This window comes from Myxine glutinosa, chromosome 10 (assembly GCF_964187855.1).
Source record: "Myxine glutinosa chromosome 10, kmMyxGlut1.1, whole genome shotgun sequence".
Taxonomy (NCBI): Eukaryota; Metazoa; Chordata; class Myxini; order Myxiniformes; family Myxinidae; genus Myxine; species Myxine glutinosa.
The window spans coordinates 104,416,431-104,432,394 of NC_136270.1; the positions used below are offsets into that span (position 1 = coordinate 104,416,431).

At 45.7% G+C, this 15,964-nt stretch overlaps 1 protein-coding gene across 1 annotated transcript in view; it reads left to right on the forward strand.

The window, feature by feature from the left end:
* Positions 1-15,964, forward strand: part of KATNIP (katanin interacting protein) — a 131,253-nt gene that overhangs the window by 79,157 nt on the left and 36,132 nt on the right. The window contains exons 8-9 of the mRNA XM_068102874.2: positions 6,620-6,695; positions 13,676-13,841. Of these exons, the coding sequence (XP_067958975.2) occupies positions 6,620-6,695; positions 13,676-13,841 (242 nt within the window). The remainder of the gene's footprint in view (positions 1-6,619; positions 6,696-13,675; positions 13,842-15,964) is intronic.

Genomic DNA, 15,964 nt, shown 5'->3' on the forward strand with positions numbered 1-15,964 from the left:
ATAGTCGATGACCATACGCTTCCAGTGATTAGGATTATTGATGAGCACTTGAGCCCTCCAGGGGGAGCTACTAGGCTCGATTATACCCTCGCTTAGCATCTCCGTCATCGTCATCATCGATCGACATCTCCATCAAGCTACATACCGAGAAGACTTTAGTAGGTTGAGCACTATTGAATCGCATCTCTAAACGCCTGTGCCGATTCAAAAAGTCATGACCAAGGAGGACGTCGGAGCACAGATTCGGCAATACCATCATTTTAACATCCGAGTACAATATCTCATTAGCTACCAAGTTCACTACACAGAATCCTTTGGAGCTTTGCCATAAAGCAGCAGACGCCATGTACACGCATTGAGTAGCCGGAATAGTGGGCCGGCCGTGTCTGCAAACAAGATCCTGGCTGACATAACTTTCACTGCTCCCAGTGTCGATCAAAGAGTCAGCTGCTTCGCCGTTTATCACCACAGGAATCACAGCCCTCGCCAGGCCGCGAGGTGCAACCCCAAGAACCGTCCTCGAGGCGTGTGTGCCCGCGAGCATTGTTCGTCTGGCCTTAGTTGATCGACAGACTTTAGCAAAATGTCCTTTCTTCCCACAACTATTGCACAGCACATCCCAAGCCGGGCATATGCCCCTAGAATGTCTGAGATTACCGCAATAGAAACATTTGACTATCATCTCCACAGGAGTCATGGCCGCCATGGTCTCCTCGGCATCCGGACTCTCATTGAGAAAATACTGGCAAGTGGCGTGCGACGGACAACCTGACCCTGCGGCGGACAACGCATCCGGGCATTTATCAGCGGTAGCAGCGTTCGCTGTCAGATAAGGTCGTCCGTATGTCTCTGATCGAGTCTGGGCCAGCTACAGAACTTGGGCCTGTTCGTACGCAGCCTGAAAGGTCATATCCTCGTTCTCTAGCAGCCGCTGATGGATAGCAGGCGATAGGAGACCAGTAATGAAAGCATCTCACATTAGATCATCGATTGCCATCTGATCCTGCACTCCGCAGTCCTTGCCGTGTTGTTGTAACTTCTGCGTATACTGCTCCAAAGTCTCAGTAGCCTCTTGCCTGCATGTAGCGAGCAGATGTCGTGCGTAAATAGTGCTTCGTGGTTTTACATTGAGAGCTCGCAGGGCCGCTACAGAATCGGCATAGGTTTCACAGTGGGAGAAATAGTCATAGATATCGATGGACACGTTGCAGATGAAAACATCCATCTTCTGTTGGTCCGTGGCTTCGGGCACGGCTCGCATGTAGAGTTCTAGGGATCTGATCCAATGGGTCCAGCGTCGCCCAGCATTGTTGGCATTGGGATCTCCATCGAACCTCTCCGGTTTGAGAAGCTTGTCCATGGCACTCGAGAGTGAGATCGATTTCAATAAGTTATTGTGAAATCAAGTCGAGACCTCGCTTTCCAGATATGAGGCTTTATTGAAATCTATCTCAACATACCCTATAAGCACAGAATAGAGAATAATATGAGAACTACAGTAAATATTCCATGAGCATTTCTATAGCCATAAGCAAGCAAATAATCATTCCCTGTCATACCTTACTCAAGTGTCCGCTCACAAAAGACAGAAACGAAAACCCAATCTCCTCCTTTACTCTTCAACCCGTTATAAGCGTTATATTATCTTCTCAAGGCCATTCCATCGAATCTTCTTCACCATATTTCATCACATAATCAAAACATTTCTCTATCCTCCTCCACCTTTCTCCTCCCAAACGATTTTTCCTTCTCTGCACACTAGTGTTGCACCCGAGCCGAGGACTCAAACACGAACTCTGCATGTTGTGTTTCTGAGTCAAGTAGAGTTTGGCTGTCAACGGAAACAGTATTTTGTAAGTGGGAAAGTGGGAAAGCAACATGAACAAGATTAGACTGAATGAGCACTGAATAAATTGAATTACGATTCATGATGATGGGTTCTATACTTCGTTTGATTACACAATTCAGCATAAGCACAAAAATCAAAATTGGAAAGCATCTGAGAATGCAAAGTCACTCCCCCTTTCTTCTTTTTTTTTTTTTTGTATACAAGATCGAGGCTCGTGCAAGAGCTAACATTAATCACAAAAAACATAAACGAACACATAAAACATATAATAAAGGGAGCGAGAAACAATATGGGGAGAGAGTGGGAAGCACACAAGCACAACAACGGTAGAGAACAGGGATATTGGGAGATCTGTGGGAGGGGGAGGGCTTGGGGGTAGGGGAAGGGACGGGTGTGGGAGAGGAAAAAACAAATGGACACTGCTAGGACTTCCAGGAAAGAAGCGGGTATTTCAAAAAAGTGGATCTGGGGTGAATTAACAGGGGTAGAAAAGATCAAGGTTTTGGATGGGGGAAGATAAGAGATGGTGATGAATAGCTGTTTTAAAGACCTGGAAGAAGGAGTGGGATTGAAGAGAGTGATGGAGTTTGTTCCAGAGGCGGGAGAAAAGAGGAATTAAAGAGTGAAGGTGAGCAGAGAGTCTTGATGTTGGCAGTTTCACCAGAAGAGGGTTGCTTATCTTGTGCGACCTGTAGGAATATTTGGGGGACAGTGGACAGATAGAGCTGGGGGAGCTAGGCCGGAGAGGAGTCCGTAAAAGACAGAAAGACCACCTACCTGCCTGCGGTGAGTGAGTGAAAGTAACTAGCCATCTTGGATTTCAGTAACTAGGTATCGTCAAAAACGCCATTGTATTCAGCATACCTAAAAAGCCCATCGTAGACATCAAACCATTCTTTTATAATGTTACCATCAAAACCTATGTGCATTTCCAGGTGGTCGATGGCCATGTGGCAGCCATTTTGAAACATGGCCATTCTCCGGTTATTCCCGTTTTTTCAAAATTCCACCTAATTAAGTTTTAAAGCTATATATGTCTATTACTCAAATAGACATTCAAATCTATATAATAATAGCGTAAGGACTCGCCTTTGTTATCCCTTTTATGCCGCACCCAGTGACCCGATGCCCATGGCACTAATGGATTTACGAACCGCGCTCTTTGTTTATCACATACAGCCATACTCGAAAAATCTGAATTAGCCGACGTTGGGGCCCAAAAGCATCCGATTAACTGCCGATACGACGCCATCTTACGACGCCATCGTATTGGCGTCTGCTGGGCGAAGGCGAAGCGAGCCGTCCACTGATTGGACAGTCGAGTGGTGTGAACATGGGTGGTGTGAACCAAATGGTCTTTTTATTCCCTTGAAGATTTTAAATTAGGATATATAAGGATATGTCTTTATTGTCATTTTAATAAAGTTAAATGGAGTGACGTTGCGATACTCGGGGTGCGTTGCATAAATCCTCGTAACTCAGAGAGGTGTAGCAGGTGGCGAGACGTAAGGAAGCTTAAAGATAACGAGCTGAAACAGACGAACGATATGTCAATCCCTTTCTACACCGAACGGCAATAAAAGTATGAGAGCGGGAAGGCATGGCCTGAGCACTTCGAGCATAGAGCAGGACTGATTGGACTTAACTTAAAGAGAAAAAATTGGAGCTTAACGGAAGAAGAAGATCCCATGAGCGATCCCCTATGCCATCCATAATAGTACACTCTATCCATACACCACATCCTCCCTTCCGTGGATGTTCCACGGGTTTCACGTCTTTATCGTCATTTTAATAAAGTTAAATGGAGTGACGTTGCGATACTCGGGGTGCGTTGCATAAATCCTCGTAACTCAGAGAGGTGTAGCAGGTGGCGAGACGTAAGGAAGCTTAAAGATAACGAGCTAAAAACAGACGAACGATATGTCAATCTCTTTCTACACCGAACGGAAATAAAAGTATGAGAGCGGGAAGGCATGGCCTGAGCACTTCGAGCAGAGAGGACGGATTGGACTTAACTTAAAGAGAAAAAATTGGAGCTTAACGGAAGAAGAAGATCCCATGAGCGCTCCCCTATGCCATCCATAATGGAACACTCTATCCATACACCACATCCTCCCTTCTGTGGATGTTCCACGGGTTTCGGCTAGTTCTCAATAATTGCAGATGTTTATGGGTCTGCAGGGCAAGGCCAGGATCAACTGGCTTAAATAAATAATTCCTTAGCACATTCAACCAATTCAACTTATTCAACATTCCAATATTCAACTTAGCACAACAAACGAATGATCGTTTTAAGGCCATTTTCCCCGCTAGAGCGGGGGTTAGCCTTGCGGGCCCCATGACAATCATGGTTCCCTGTTTGAAGCAATGTTTTTATGGCTGGATGCCCTTCCTGACGCCATATTTGGTCGCCTCTTACGATGCGCAGGGATACGGTGTACCTATTCTAAACCGGGGTACACACCGTGATCATTCATCCCAGCATGCTGGTACTCAATTTGCCGACCTCGGAAGGATTTGTTGCACCGAACAAATACCCACCGAACAAAAAACGACTCCTGCGAACAATTGACGACGCTTCCGAACCCCCGCGCATGTTTGGCGAACTTTTGGAGCCTAAAATACGAATGTTGGACTTTGCCATTTTTTCGACATTCACATCATTCGCGAACCGTTTGCGTGTCCCGTGAAAACCCACCTTTAGACACCTCTGTGTTTATTGGATGTGATCCTTAATATGCGGATTCCCTCCAGATCAAATTCATGTTCAGATTCCACAAAAGGTGCAATATTTGACTGTCTTGTACACTGTTGGGGGGTGAAACGATCGATCGTTTGAAACGAACGATCCTCGTTTGAAACGAACGAAACGACCTCGAACGATCAATGAAATTTGGGAGGCCGGGGATGTTCCTCAAGAATGGCGTGACACAAAATTAATCACTTTGTTCAAAGGAAAGGGCGATCGCTCAGATTGTGGAAACCACCGTGGAATCTCATTGTTGAGCATAACAGGCAAAGTCTTCGCGAAACTGCTGCTCAATCGACTGGTGGACAATATCAGTGAGGCAACGCTTCTGGAATCACAGTCCGGTTTCCGTTCAAATAGGAGCACAATTGATATGGTGTTCGCAGCGAGGCAAATCCAGGAAAAAGCAATGGAACAAAACCAGGATTTGTACATGGTCTTTGTCGACCTGACGAAGGCCTTCGACACGGTGAACAGAGACGCACTCTGGAAACTTCTTGCTCGCTATGGATGTCCAGACCACTTCATCAAGTTGCTGCGGAGTTTTCACGACAAAATGAGAGGCAAAGTGGCGGTAGATGGGGATGAGACGGACGTATTCAGCATTACGACGGGAGTAAAACAAGGCTGTGTGCTTGCGCCAACCATGTTTGGGGTCTATCTAGCGGCAGCTATCGAGCATGCCTCGAATGATCTGGAGCCTGGCGTACACGTCCGTTCTCGTTCTGACGGAAACCTGTACAACCTCCGACGTCTAAAAGCCTACACAAAGACCAAGAACATGGTAATACGTGACCTGCTGTTTGCCGATGATACAGCCTTGATTGCCCACACACCAGAGGAAATGCAGCGTATCGTTGACCGTTTTTCTGAGTCCATGGAGGCGTTTGGTCTGGTTATCAGTTTGCAAAAGACCGTCGTTTTGTATCAACCAGCGCCGGAAGCCCGTACGTTGAACCAGCAATTACGATCGGGGGTCACGTATTGTCAGTCACAAAATAATTCACGTACCTGGGCACGTGCTTATCGAATACCGCAACCATGGCCAAGGAAATCGACCAAAGAATCCGCAAAGCGAGTGTTTCGTTTGCCCGACTCCACAGCAGAGTCTGGAAAGAACGTGGGCTCAAAGTGAACACAAAATTGGCCGTGTACAAAGCAGTTGTCATCCCCTCTCTCTTGTACAGAGCCGAATCTTGGAATTGCTATGCATGCCACCTTCGCAGACTGAATGGCTTTCACTCCCGATGCCTACGACAAATTATAGGCATCCATTGGTCCGATCTCGTGCCGGATACGTAAGCACTCGAGCGAGCTGAAATGCAATCCATCACATACACCCTGCAAAAGGCCCAGCTCCGCTGGGTCGGCCATGTGTTGAGGATGGACGCAGACAGGATCCCACGTTTTATTTTTATGGGAGAACTGCACGAAGGAGAGAGATCAGTGGGCCGGCCCAAACTGCGTTTCAAGGATACACTGCGTGCACATTTGAAAGAATGTGACATCCCGCTCGACAATTTACAAGCTCTGTCCAGTGATCGACCGAAATGGCGTAGCTTGATCCATACACGATGCGACGCCGCGGAAAAGGGACGTATCGATGCCGCCAAAGAAGCCCGCAGAAAACGTAAGGAACGCGAGCGGCAACCGGTGCCTGCTGACTCTAAATGGATTTGTACAACTTGTGGACGCCGATGCAAATCGGCACTCGGACTGTATAGCCACAGGCGGGTTCACAAGAATTGAACACCAACGCCGTAACGGCGGGGCGACATGATGACGTACACCCACACTTGATCAACAATTGGATTTCATAATAAACGTGTTAATAGTTGATATACTATTGCATTTGTGACATTTTTTCCAAAAGGTCTGAGTAATAAGATAGTACACACCGCCATGGACAGGACTTGCTGTTATTCTCACAATCTCAACAAAATAATGAATAGGTGCATATCCACGTGTGACTCAATGTTAAAGTGTACTCTTACCTTGTTTTCTACATTTGTGACCACCAGGTATGGCAACCTGATCACGCAGAGTTCACACCAGAGGAAAATACAACAGAAGCTAAAGGCTGCTTTACAGGAAGCCGTGAGTACTTTCAAACAAAATGCTGCACTTGTTCTAAGGGCACATTTACTCTGCTAATGTGGCTACACTGTCAGAAATTGTGAAAAGTAAAAATGATTACATTCTAGTAAAATGCTAGTCAACATCGTTATTGTTGTAGTTTTTTTTTTTTTTTGGCCTTTCTATACAAGATCGAGCTCGTGGAAGAGAAATACGACACAGGGTATAACTAGAGAGTTCATATCACACATCTTCCCGCATTGCCTTGAGAAACAAGGACGTGGGCGCAAATTTGATTGGTCGTGATGACGTAAAATGCTGTAATATTCTGTCCGATCAATGCAAAACTGAAGTTTTGAAAGTGTCAAAACAGGTGATTTGTGTTCTACAATGTTGAAGAATATAATTCAATTGAAATAAAATAAAGATTTTAAAGGTCGTAGAAACATAAATTCCAGAAGTTTACCACCAGTGATGCACCTTCTTTTACACCAGCTTTGCATCGCCTCTGCGCATGCGCAATCAGGACAGATTTTGAACAAAAGTACTGTTAAACTACAGGTTCGTTTTCCGACTCATGTTCCGATTTGTGTTCAAAATATGTATAACATGCAGTTGAAATGAAGTTGTTCCTCGATAATAAACTGATGTTTGTAGACAGATGGACAGAAAGACATACATACATACAGACAGACAGAAGTGACCCAATTATTATTTAACTCTACTTTTCGCTTCGTGTGCGCAATATAAAAAGGCAATGAGCAAACTGACTGTGGGGGCAGAGGAGCCACATTTGGACTCAAGAGGAGAATAAATGACATTAAAAATGAGAGAGTGAAAGGAAAGGAAGGAAACATAACAATATGCAAGTCAGAGGGTCAATGCTGGGAGAAAATATCATGGGAAGAGATTGGGATGACATGAGATAGGAGTGCTCCACCTGCTTCAAGCTCTGGATGTAAGAATGGAATTGTTTGGGTTTACTGCAACAACACATCCTGGAGGAGGATGAGAAGGTTGAGAGACGGAATACCGACATACACCTCTCCGGTCTAATGGAATAACCCTAACCCAAATAACATAGGGGAAGCAAGACCAGAGGAGAGGTGTTGATAATACAACCAGAGAGACCACAGATCTGGATGTGATTTGAGAGCATCATTGTGTTTTGGTATCATTGCAAGAGAAACTAATAATGGTGAAAGCTCTGGATTGTATTCAAGGAGAGACAGATGTGATGCTCCCTGCCATTCCATTGAGATGGACGATGCCCGATCTTCAGCTGGCTTTGGAGGCTGGCTTTGCAATATGGTCAGCCCAGGAAAGCTCATTGCTCATAGTGAGGCCTATAAAAAAAAATTCAGAGCCCCCAGCTTTCAGGGTTGGGGGAGCATACAAAATCTCTATATAAATGTGTATGTTATAGTACCTCTCCAAGCGGGAGTCATATTAATAAATATTACAAGTCAATAAAATACACCAACTCTCTGCATAAAAGCCATAGGAACTGGGGAATTATCACACTATAACATTATCTACAAAAAAACGTTTGTGATTGTTTTACTTCCATGCACTCCTGATCCACCACACCTTCCGTCGCGGAGGTAAATCTAGGATTGAAGGTTGATGTAAAATGTACAAGACATTGAAAACTGAAAAGATTAAGATTTAAATGAAGCTTTTACTTTTACTGTTGAAATAATCCCATTAATTAAACAAATCCTCACTGTCTCACAATTAAACTGCCTCACACCTGGCTCGGCTTCACGCTGTTGAAACCAAAGCTTTCAGAATCATTGGAATCTCCCGCTATGAAGCTATCTCTGAGGGCCTTTCACTCACTCACCGCAGGCAGGTAGGTGGTCTTTCTGTCTTCTACCGACTCCTCTCCGGCCTTGCTCCCCCAGCTCTCTCTGTGCTCTGTCCCCCAAATATTCCTACAGGTCGCACAAGATCTGCCAGCAACCCTCTGATGGTTAAACTGCCGAAATCTCGGCTCTCTGCTCACCTTCACTCTTTCATTCCCCTTTTCTCCCACCTCTGGAACAAACTCCCTCACTCCCTTCAATCCCACTCCTCCCTCCAGGTCTTTAAAACAACTGTTCACCACCATCTCTTATCTTCCCCCATCCAAAACCTTGATCTTTTCTACCCCCGCTAATTCACCCCAGATCCACCTTTTTTTTTTCTTTTTCTTTTTTTGTACACTGAATCGAGGCTCGTGAAAGAGCTAACATTTACTTCACAAACAAATCAACCAGACAAACAAAATATATAAAAAGAGGGAGCGGAAAACAAGATGGGGAGAGAAGGGGAAGCACACAAACACAACATTTGAGAGCAGGGAGATGTGTGGAAGGGAGAGGGCTTGGGGGGAGGAGGCGTGGGAAGGGGGGGGGGGGGGGGAGGGAGAAGTATTAAACACAAGGACACCAAGGACTTCCAGGACAGAAGTTGGTATTTCAAAAAAGTGGATTTGGGGTGAAATTAGCGGGGGTAGAAAAGATCAAGGTTTTGGATGGGGGAAGATAAGAGATGGTGGTGAACAGCTGTTTTAAAGACCTGGAAGGTGGAGTGGGATTGAAGAGAGTGAGGGAGTTTGTTCCAGAGGCGGGAGAAAAGAGGAATGAAGGAGTGAAGGCGAGCAGAGAGTCTTGATTTTGGCAGTTTGACCATAAGAGGGTTGCAGGCAGATCTTGTGCGACCTGTAGGAATATTTGCGGGACAGAGCCCAGAGAGAGCTGGGGGGGCAAGGCCAGAGAGGAGTCGGTAGAAGACGGAAAGACCACCAACCTGCCTGCGGTGAGTGAGTGAGAGGCCCTTGGAGTTACCTTTATCGCGGGAGATTCCAATGATTCTGAATGCTTTGGTTTCAACAGCGTGAAGACGAGCTAGGTGTGAGGCAGGAGCACCAGCCCAGAGGGGAGAGCAGTATTCCATTGAGCTGTGGATGAAAGCCTTGTATGTGGTGAGGAGCTCAGGTGTGCCAAGGAAGGACTTCGCACGATGGAGGATGCCCAGTCGGCGACTGGCTTTGGAGGCCAGATTTGAAATGTGGTTTTCCCAGGAAAGATCATGGCAGATAGTGAGACCCAAAAGCTTCAGTGACAGAACTTCTTGGAGAGGATTATTCAGAAAGTGGATGGGAGGGTTGTCCAGTTGGTCTTTTCGGAGAGACATCGTAAGAGTGTGAGATTTGTCAGGATTGAAAGACATGTTCCACTTGTTTGCCCAGTCTGTGATTTTGTCCAGGTCTGCAGAGAGTGAGGAGGCAGCAGACTGCCGATCTGAGGGATGAAGAATGGAGCGACAGAGAGTAGAGTCATTAGCAAAGAGATACAGAGGATTTTCAAGAGAGTCAGAGAGATCATTGATGAAGACCAGAAAAAGTACAGGGCCCAGAACACTGCCGTGTGGAACTCCAGCCTGAACAGGAAGAGGAGATGAGAGAAACCCATTCAGGGCCACACGTTGACTACGACTAGAGAGGAAGTCCGCCAGCCATGCGTGGAGATTTCCATGGATACCAAAAGAGGAGAGTTTGGTGAGCAGAGCGGGGTGCCAGACCGTATCGAAGGCATGTGATATGTCAAGGGAGACTGCTCTAATTTCCTGTTTGACATTGAGGACCTCCATCCATTGTTGAGAAAGCAGAAGCAGCATGTCCAGAGTAGAGTGTCCAAGTCTGAAACCAAATTGATGATCAGAGATCAAGCCATTGGAGAAGAGGAAAGATTTCATATCTGAAGAAATGATGGATTCCATGACTTTGCTGATAATTGGGAGAAGGCTGATTGGTCTGTAGTTGCTGGGATCTGTTTTTGCACCTTTTTTGTGCAAAGCGGTGATGTTGGCAGATTTCTAAGCAGATGGAAGATGACCTTGAGCAAAAGAGAGGGTGAAGAGAACAGAGAGAGGGAGTGAAAGAGCGGAAGAACAGGAATTTAGGACCCGTGGGCTGATGCCGTCAGGTCCAATTGCAGAATCCGAGTCGAGGGTTGACAGAAACTTTTCCACCTTGTCAGGAGGAAAGGACACAGAGTCCAGGAGCAGCTGGGTATGACTGGGTACGGTGGGTACAGAGAGGGATGGGTTTGGGACACAAGATTTAGAGGCAAACACAGAGTTGAGGCATTCAGCTTTTTCACGTGCGGAGTCAGCCGTGTGGCGATATGAGGTGAGGGAGGGGATGGAGGGGGAACAAACACCAGAAACAGATTTGACCAGACGCCACCAGGATTTGGAAGAGGGAGACAGATAAGAGAGTTCGGTCCTGAGAACAGAGAGATATTGTTTCCTGGCTCTCCTGAGGGTGGACACACACTTGTTTCGGGCTTTGTGAAAGGAAATGAGCTTTCCTTCCGTTGGATTTGCTTTCCAGGAGACGAAAGCAAGTTGTTTCTGGGCAATAGCCTCACCACAAGATTCCGTGTACCATGGACGGGAGGAAGGGTATGACAACAGAAGACGAGATGGGATAAATCTGTGCATGAGAGAGAGCAGTTTGCTTTGGAAGAATTCCCAGGAAGAATTTATGTCAGAGGCAGTAGAGATGGGAGACCAGTCCAGATGATTGATGGCTGCTTGAAGACCGTGCCAGTTGGCCTGCGTGAAATGCCAGACTCATCGACGCTGAGGAGGCTCTCTGAGAATGGTCAGAGGGATGTCCACTTTAACAAGCACATGATCAGAAGAGCCGATTGGAGCAGAAGAAGAGCAGCAGACATTTTCAGGGAAGTTAGTCAAAACCAAGTCCAGAAGAGAAGCGGCTCCATTGACTGAAATCCGGGTCGGGAAATTGACAGATTGTGTCAGTCCCAGTGAGTCACAGAAGTCCTTTGCTGAAGAGCCATGGCTGGTGAGAGAGGTACCCACACCCAGCCAACTGGCATGGTGACAGTTGAAATCACCACATATGAGGAAGAGAGAGTTGGGATGGGTAGATAGAAGTTGGTCCATATTCTCAGACGGCGAGATGTAGATGGAGTCATCACTGTTTGGTGGACGGTACAACACACATATGAACAAAAGGTGGGAGCGAAGGGGAAGCCGTAGCCAAAGGTATTCCTGGGGGTGAGGTCGAGAGAGGGCAGTGCAGGGCGAGTGAGGAAGAGAGTTTTTTATAAAGATAGCAACCCCGCCTCCAGGACGAGGCTCAGGTCTATCATACCGGAGGAGGGAGTAACCTGGGAGAGATACCAAGGAATCAGAGACATCATAAAGGAGGAAAGTTTCTGTTAAGCAGATCACGTCTGGTTTGTCAGAAGCAACCTGTATGGAGAGATCAGACAAGTTTGAGCGAAGGCCCCGGATGTTTGAGGTCCATACTGTTAAGGAAGAGGAAGGGGGAGCATCGGATACAGAACAGGGGGGGGGGGGGGGAGGAGCGGTAGGGTAAGATGTGGAAGAGGAGGAAGAGGTAGGGAGAGCTGTTGAAGGTGTGTCGGAGATTACAGAATAGCTTGGAGAAAGGGAAGAATGGGGCAGACAAAAGGTTTGATGGTGATTGGGAGAGGCGCAGTGAGGTGTTATTTGACGAGAGCGAAGAGCGAGGCAGAAGGTTGAGGGAGATGAAGGTGAAAGTTGGAAGGGGGAAGAAGCGGGGTGGACGCTTTGAGGAGGAGGGGTGAGAGGGGAGTCTCGGAGGGGAGGAGCGAGGGAGAGTCTCGGAGGGGAGGGGTGTGGGGGGAGATTTGAAAGGAATGGGTGATTGGGAAGATTTGGAGGGGAGGGGCAAGGGGGAAGATTTGAAAGAGATGGGTGATGGGGATGATTTGGAGGGGAGGGGCAAGGGGGTAGATTTAGAGGGGAGGGGTGATGGGAAATGGGATTTTGGGGTGTTGGGATTTTGAAAAATGTACGATTAATGGGAAACGAACATTTATTGCAAAATGAGTTTCTTGAGACATTCGAGTCAAAAATACGTTTGAGGACGCTGGAGGGAGGATGGAGTGCTGGAGAGTTTAGGGAATGAATGAAAGATGCACTATAAGAGATGGAATTTTTTTTTGGAATGAATAGATTTGGTGAGCAAGTCGAAAGCATCCTTTTATAGAAGAAGAAGAAAAAGGTGTTATAGAATATGACAGAATACAGGTCTTCAGGGGTCAGATGAGACATTTTTTAACAACGTGGTCACGTGATCACAAACAACGTGGTCGAAGAACGAACGAACAAATAAGAACGAATAAACGAATAAGAACAGAAGGAAATGTTTTTTTTTTTTGAGATTTAAAAACAAGGAAGTATGGGATGAAAAGACCGTGAAAAACAGAGACCGGAAAGTAATTGCAGCGCGATCGGAGAACCGCTGAGACAAAAACAAAGCCTCAAGCCAAGGTCGGACACGGTAGCTAGTACTACACTTAGACCTCAGAATACGCGATAAGAAAGACCGACGATTCTGTACACAGGTATGAAAAACCAACGCCAAGAATACTATTAAAGACACCCCAATAGGTACATACACCGAGAGAAAGATACAGTTTCGACAAAAACACAATTGTGAAAAGTTACTTAACTTCGAAAGCAAGCGCGCATGGACAGCTTTGAAGAGACGAGACCTCCAATCTTGTGCCTTGTTTGAAATTCCAACTTCTTTCCTGGAAGTCCTGGTGTTTTATAAATGTTTTATAAGGTGTTTTATATGTCCATGTTTTATACCTCTCCCACCCCCTCCCCCTTCCCACCCCCCCCCCCCCCCAAAGCCCTCTCCCCCTCACAGATCTCTCGATGTCTCCATGTCTCTCGGTCCCTGCTCTCAAATGTGTTTGTGTCCTTCCCCCTCTCTCCCCATCTTGTCTACCGCTCCCGATGTTATATGTTTTATGTGTCGGTTTGTCTTTCTGTGTGATTAATGTTCGCTCTTTCACGAGCCTCGATCTTGTATACAAAAAAAAAAAAAAAAAAAATACAGTCTAAGAGGTTTTGATATTTTATAATTTCCTGACGGGCATGTTTTCTCTTTGGATGTTAGTGTGCTTCATATGCTCTCATGACAGGCCTGGAGTTGCACTTTACTTCCACTTGGGGCCACAGAGAGAGCGTGGGCCTCACAGGACTGGAGGTCATTGGTACCGATGGGGATTCCCTGCCAGTTACCTCCAGTATGCTTTCCGTTTACAATGAGAATTTCACCCAACTCTTCAAATCATCCCCCGTGGACAGGTGGCCCACTCATACTGCATTTGTATACACACATATATCTATATCATAAAGCAGGAGTGTCTGACTGTCTGTCCATCCCCAAACTACTCCCTCAGTTTTAGGGCTAGCCCCACCAAACTTTTTGTGGATCCTTTTGGGGTCCCAGCGGGTGTCCAAAGGTGGGTGGGAGGTGAGGTTTCATAAATTTCTAAATACAATTATGATTTTGCGTTTCCACCCGAACGATGCCGATCTTCCTCCACGTGTAAAGCATGCAGCGACATAATTGTGCCTTTGATGTTATAAAATAAAAATTTGCTCGGTTGTTCAGTTTGGTCAGACGGCCACCTTTATGAAGAGTCTGGGTTTTTCCATAATTTTTTCATTTCCTAATAATGGAGCTCTCTGTGCTCTTAGGAACTTTCAACACTCTAGGAATTGTTTTATACCCTTCCCCAGATCTATACCTCCTCACAATTCTATCTCGGAGTTCTACAGACAGTTCCTTAGACTTCATGGTAGAGTTTCTGCTCTGACATGCATTGTCAACTACGGAACCTTATATATAAAGGTGTTTTCCTTTCTAAATCATGCCTAATCAATTTAATTGACCACAGGTGGACTCAAATAAAGTTGTAGAGGTATCTCAAGGATGATCAAAAGAAATTGGATGCACCTGAGCTCAATTTGGAGTGTCATAGAAGGGGGTTGAATACTTATTGACTCAAGACATTTCAGCTTTTCATTTTTAATTGTTTAGAATTTCTAAAAAAAAATTCCATGTTGTCATTATGGGGCATTATGTGTAGATCAGTGACAAAAAAATTTCAATTTAATCCATTTGAAATTCAGGCTGAAACACAACAAATGTGAAAAAGTCAAAGGGGTGTGAATACTTTCTGAAGGCACTATGTGGGATGCGAACCTCAATTCCTAGCCTGATGGGCTATCAGTTCAGGTGGGAACAGTAAACAGGCCGATGTTGAAATGGTTTGGGAACCATTCTTACCTTTTGCAGCATAAACATCGAGGCTTTATCTGCTATGGTTTTGTAACCTCCCAGAATGGATTGCAGTCTGATTCCTGATTCAGAACAGTGGGAAGGTTTGCAATTACTTGATGAGCTTATTCTTCCACCATACATTGTGTTGGGCAGCCCGGTGAAGGCTACAAAAGTGCTGGCAACATTTGAATAGTTTCAATACAAGGACTTTGTGCTTCCATGCTACAGGCTTATTTGACATATCAACTGTTTGTATTATGATGTACGATATTTGATTCATATTGCAATATAATTCACTGAAAGTCAAAACAACCAATGCCACGACTAATTAATTTCTTTATTCCTGTTTCCCGCATTGGTTTTAACAAGCTGTCGAGATGAAAATGTATCACGTGGTTCATGGCTAGGTTCGTCAACAGATCATTGTGTAGTACAAATGAGGAATATATTTGTGTTCTGGAAGATGCCATGTGAAATGATAGGAATTGTAGTAAAGCTATACAACAACAACAACAGGCATTTTAAGGCCATTTTCCCTGCTAGAGCGGGGGTTAGCCTTGCGGTCCCCATGACAATCTTCTCCATTTTGCCCTATTTTCTGCATCTCTCCTTGTTAACCCCCTTGCCCGCATTTCTTCTTCCACCATCTTTCGCCAAGTCTTTCTCGGTCTTCCCCGTCCTCTACTTCCTTCTACATTCATTTCCATCACTCTTCTCAACCAGTCACTTTCATCCTTCCTCAACACATGACCAAACCATCTCAACCTGTTCCTCTTCACAGCATCAATCACAGGCTCTACTCCCATCATCTTTCGCAATTCATCATTTGTCTTCCTCTCTCTCAACGATACTCCGCACATCCACCGAACCATTCGCATTTCCAACCTTTCCAGCCTTCGTTGCTGCTCTACGTTCATTACCCATGTCTCGCTCCCATCAATCATAACACTTCTCACACATGCAGCATACACCTTTCCTTTCAGCTTCAACGACACTCCCCTCCTCATCAGCACGCCACTCAGTTCCTGAAACTTCTTCCATGCACATCTCACTCTAGCAACCGTTGCCGAGTCTGATCCACCTTCTCCATTCAGCATGTCTCCGAGGTAGCAAAATGTTTTCACACCTTCCAGCTTCACGC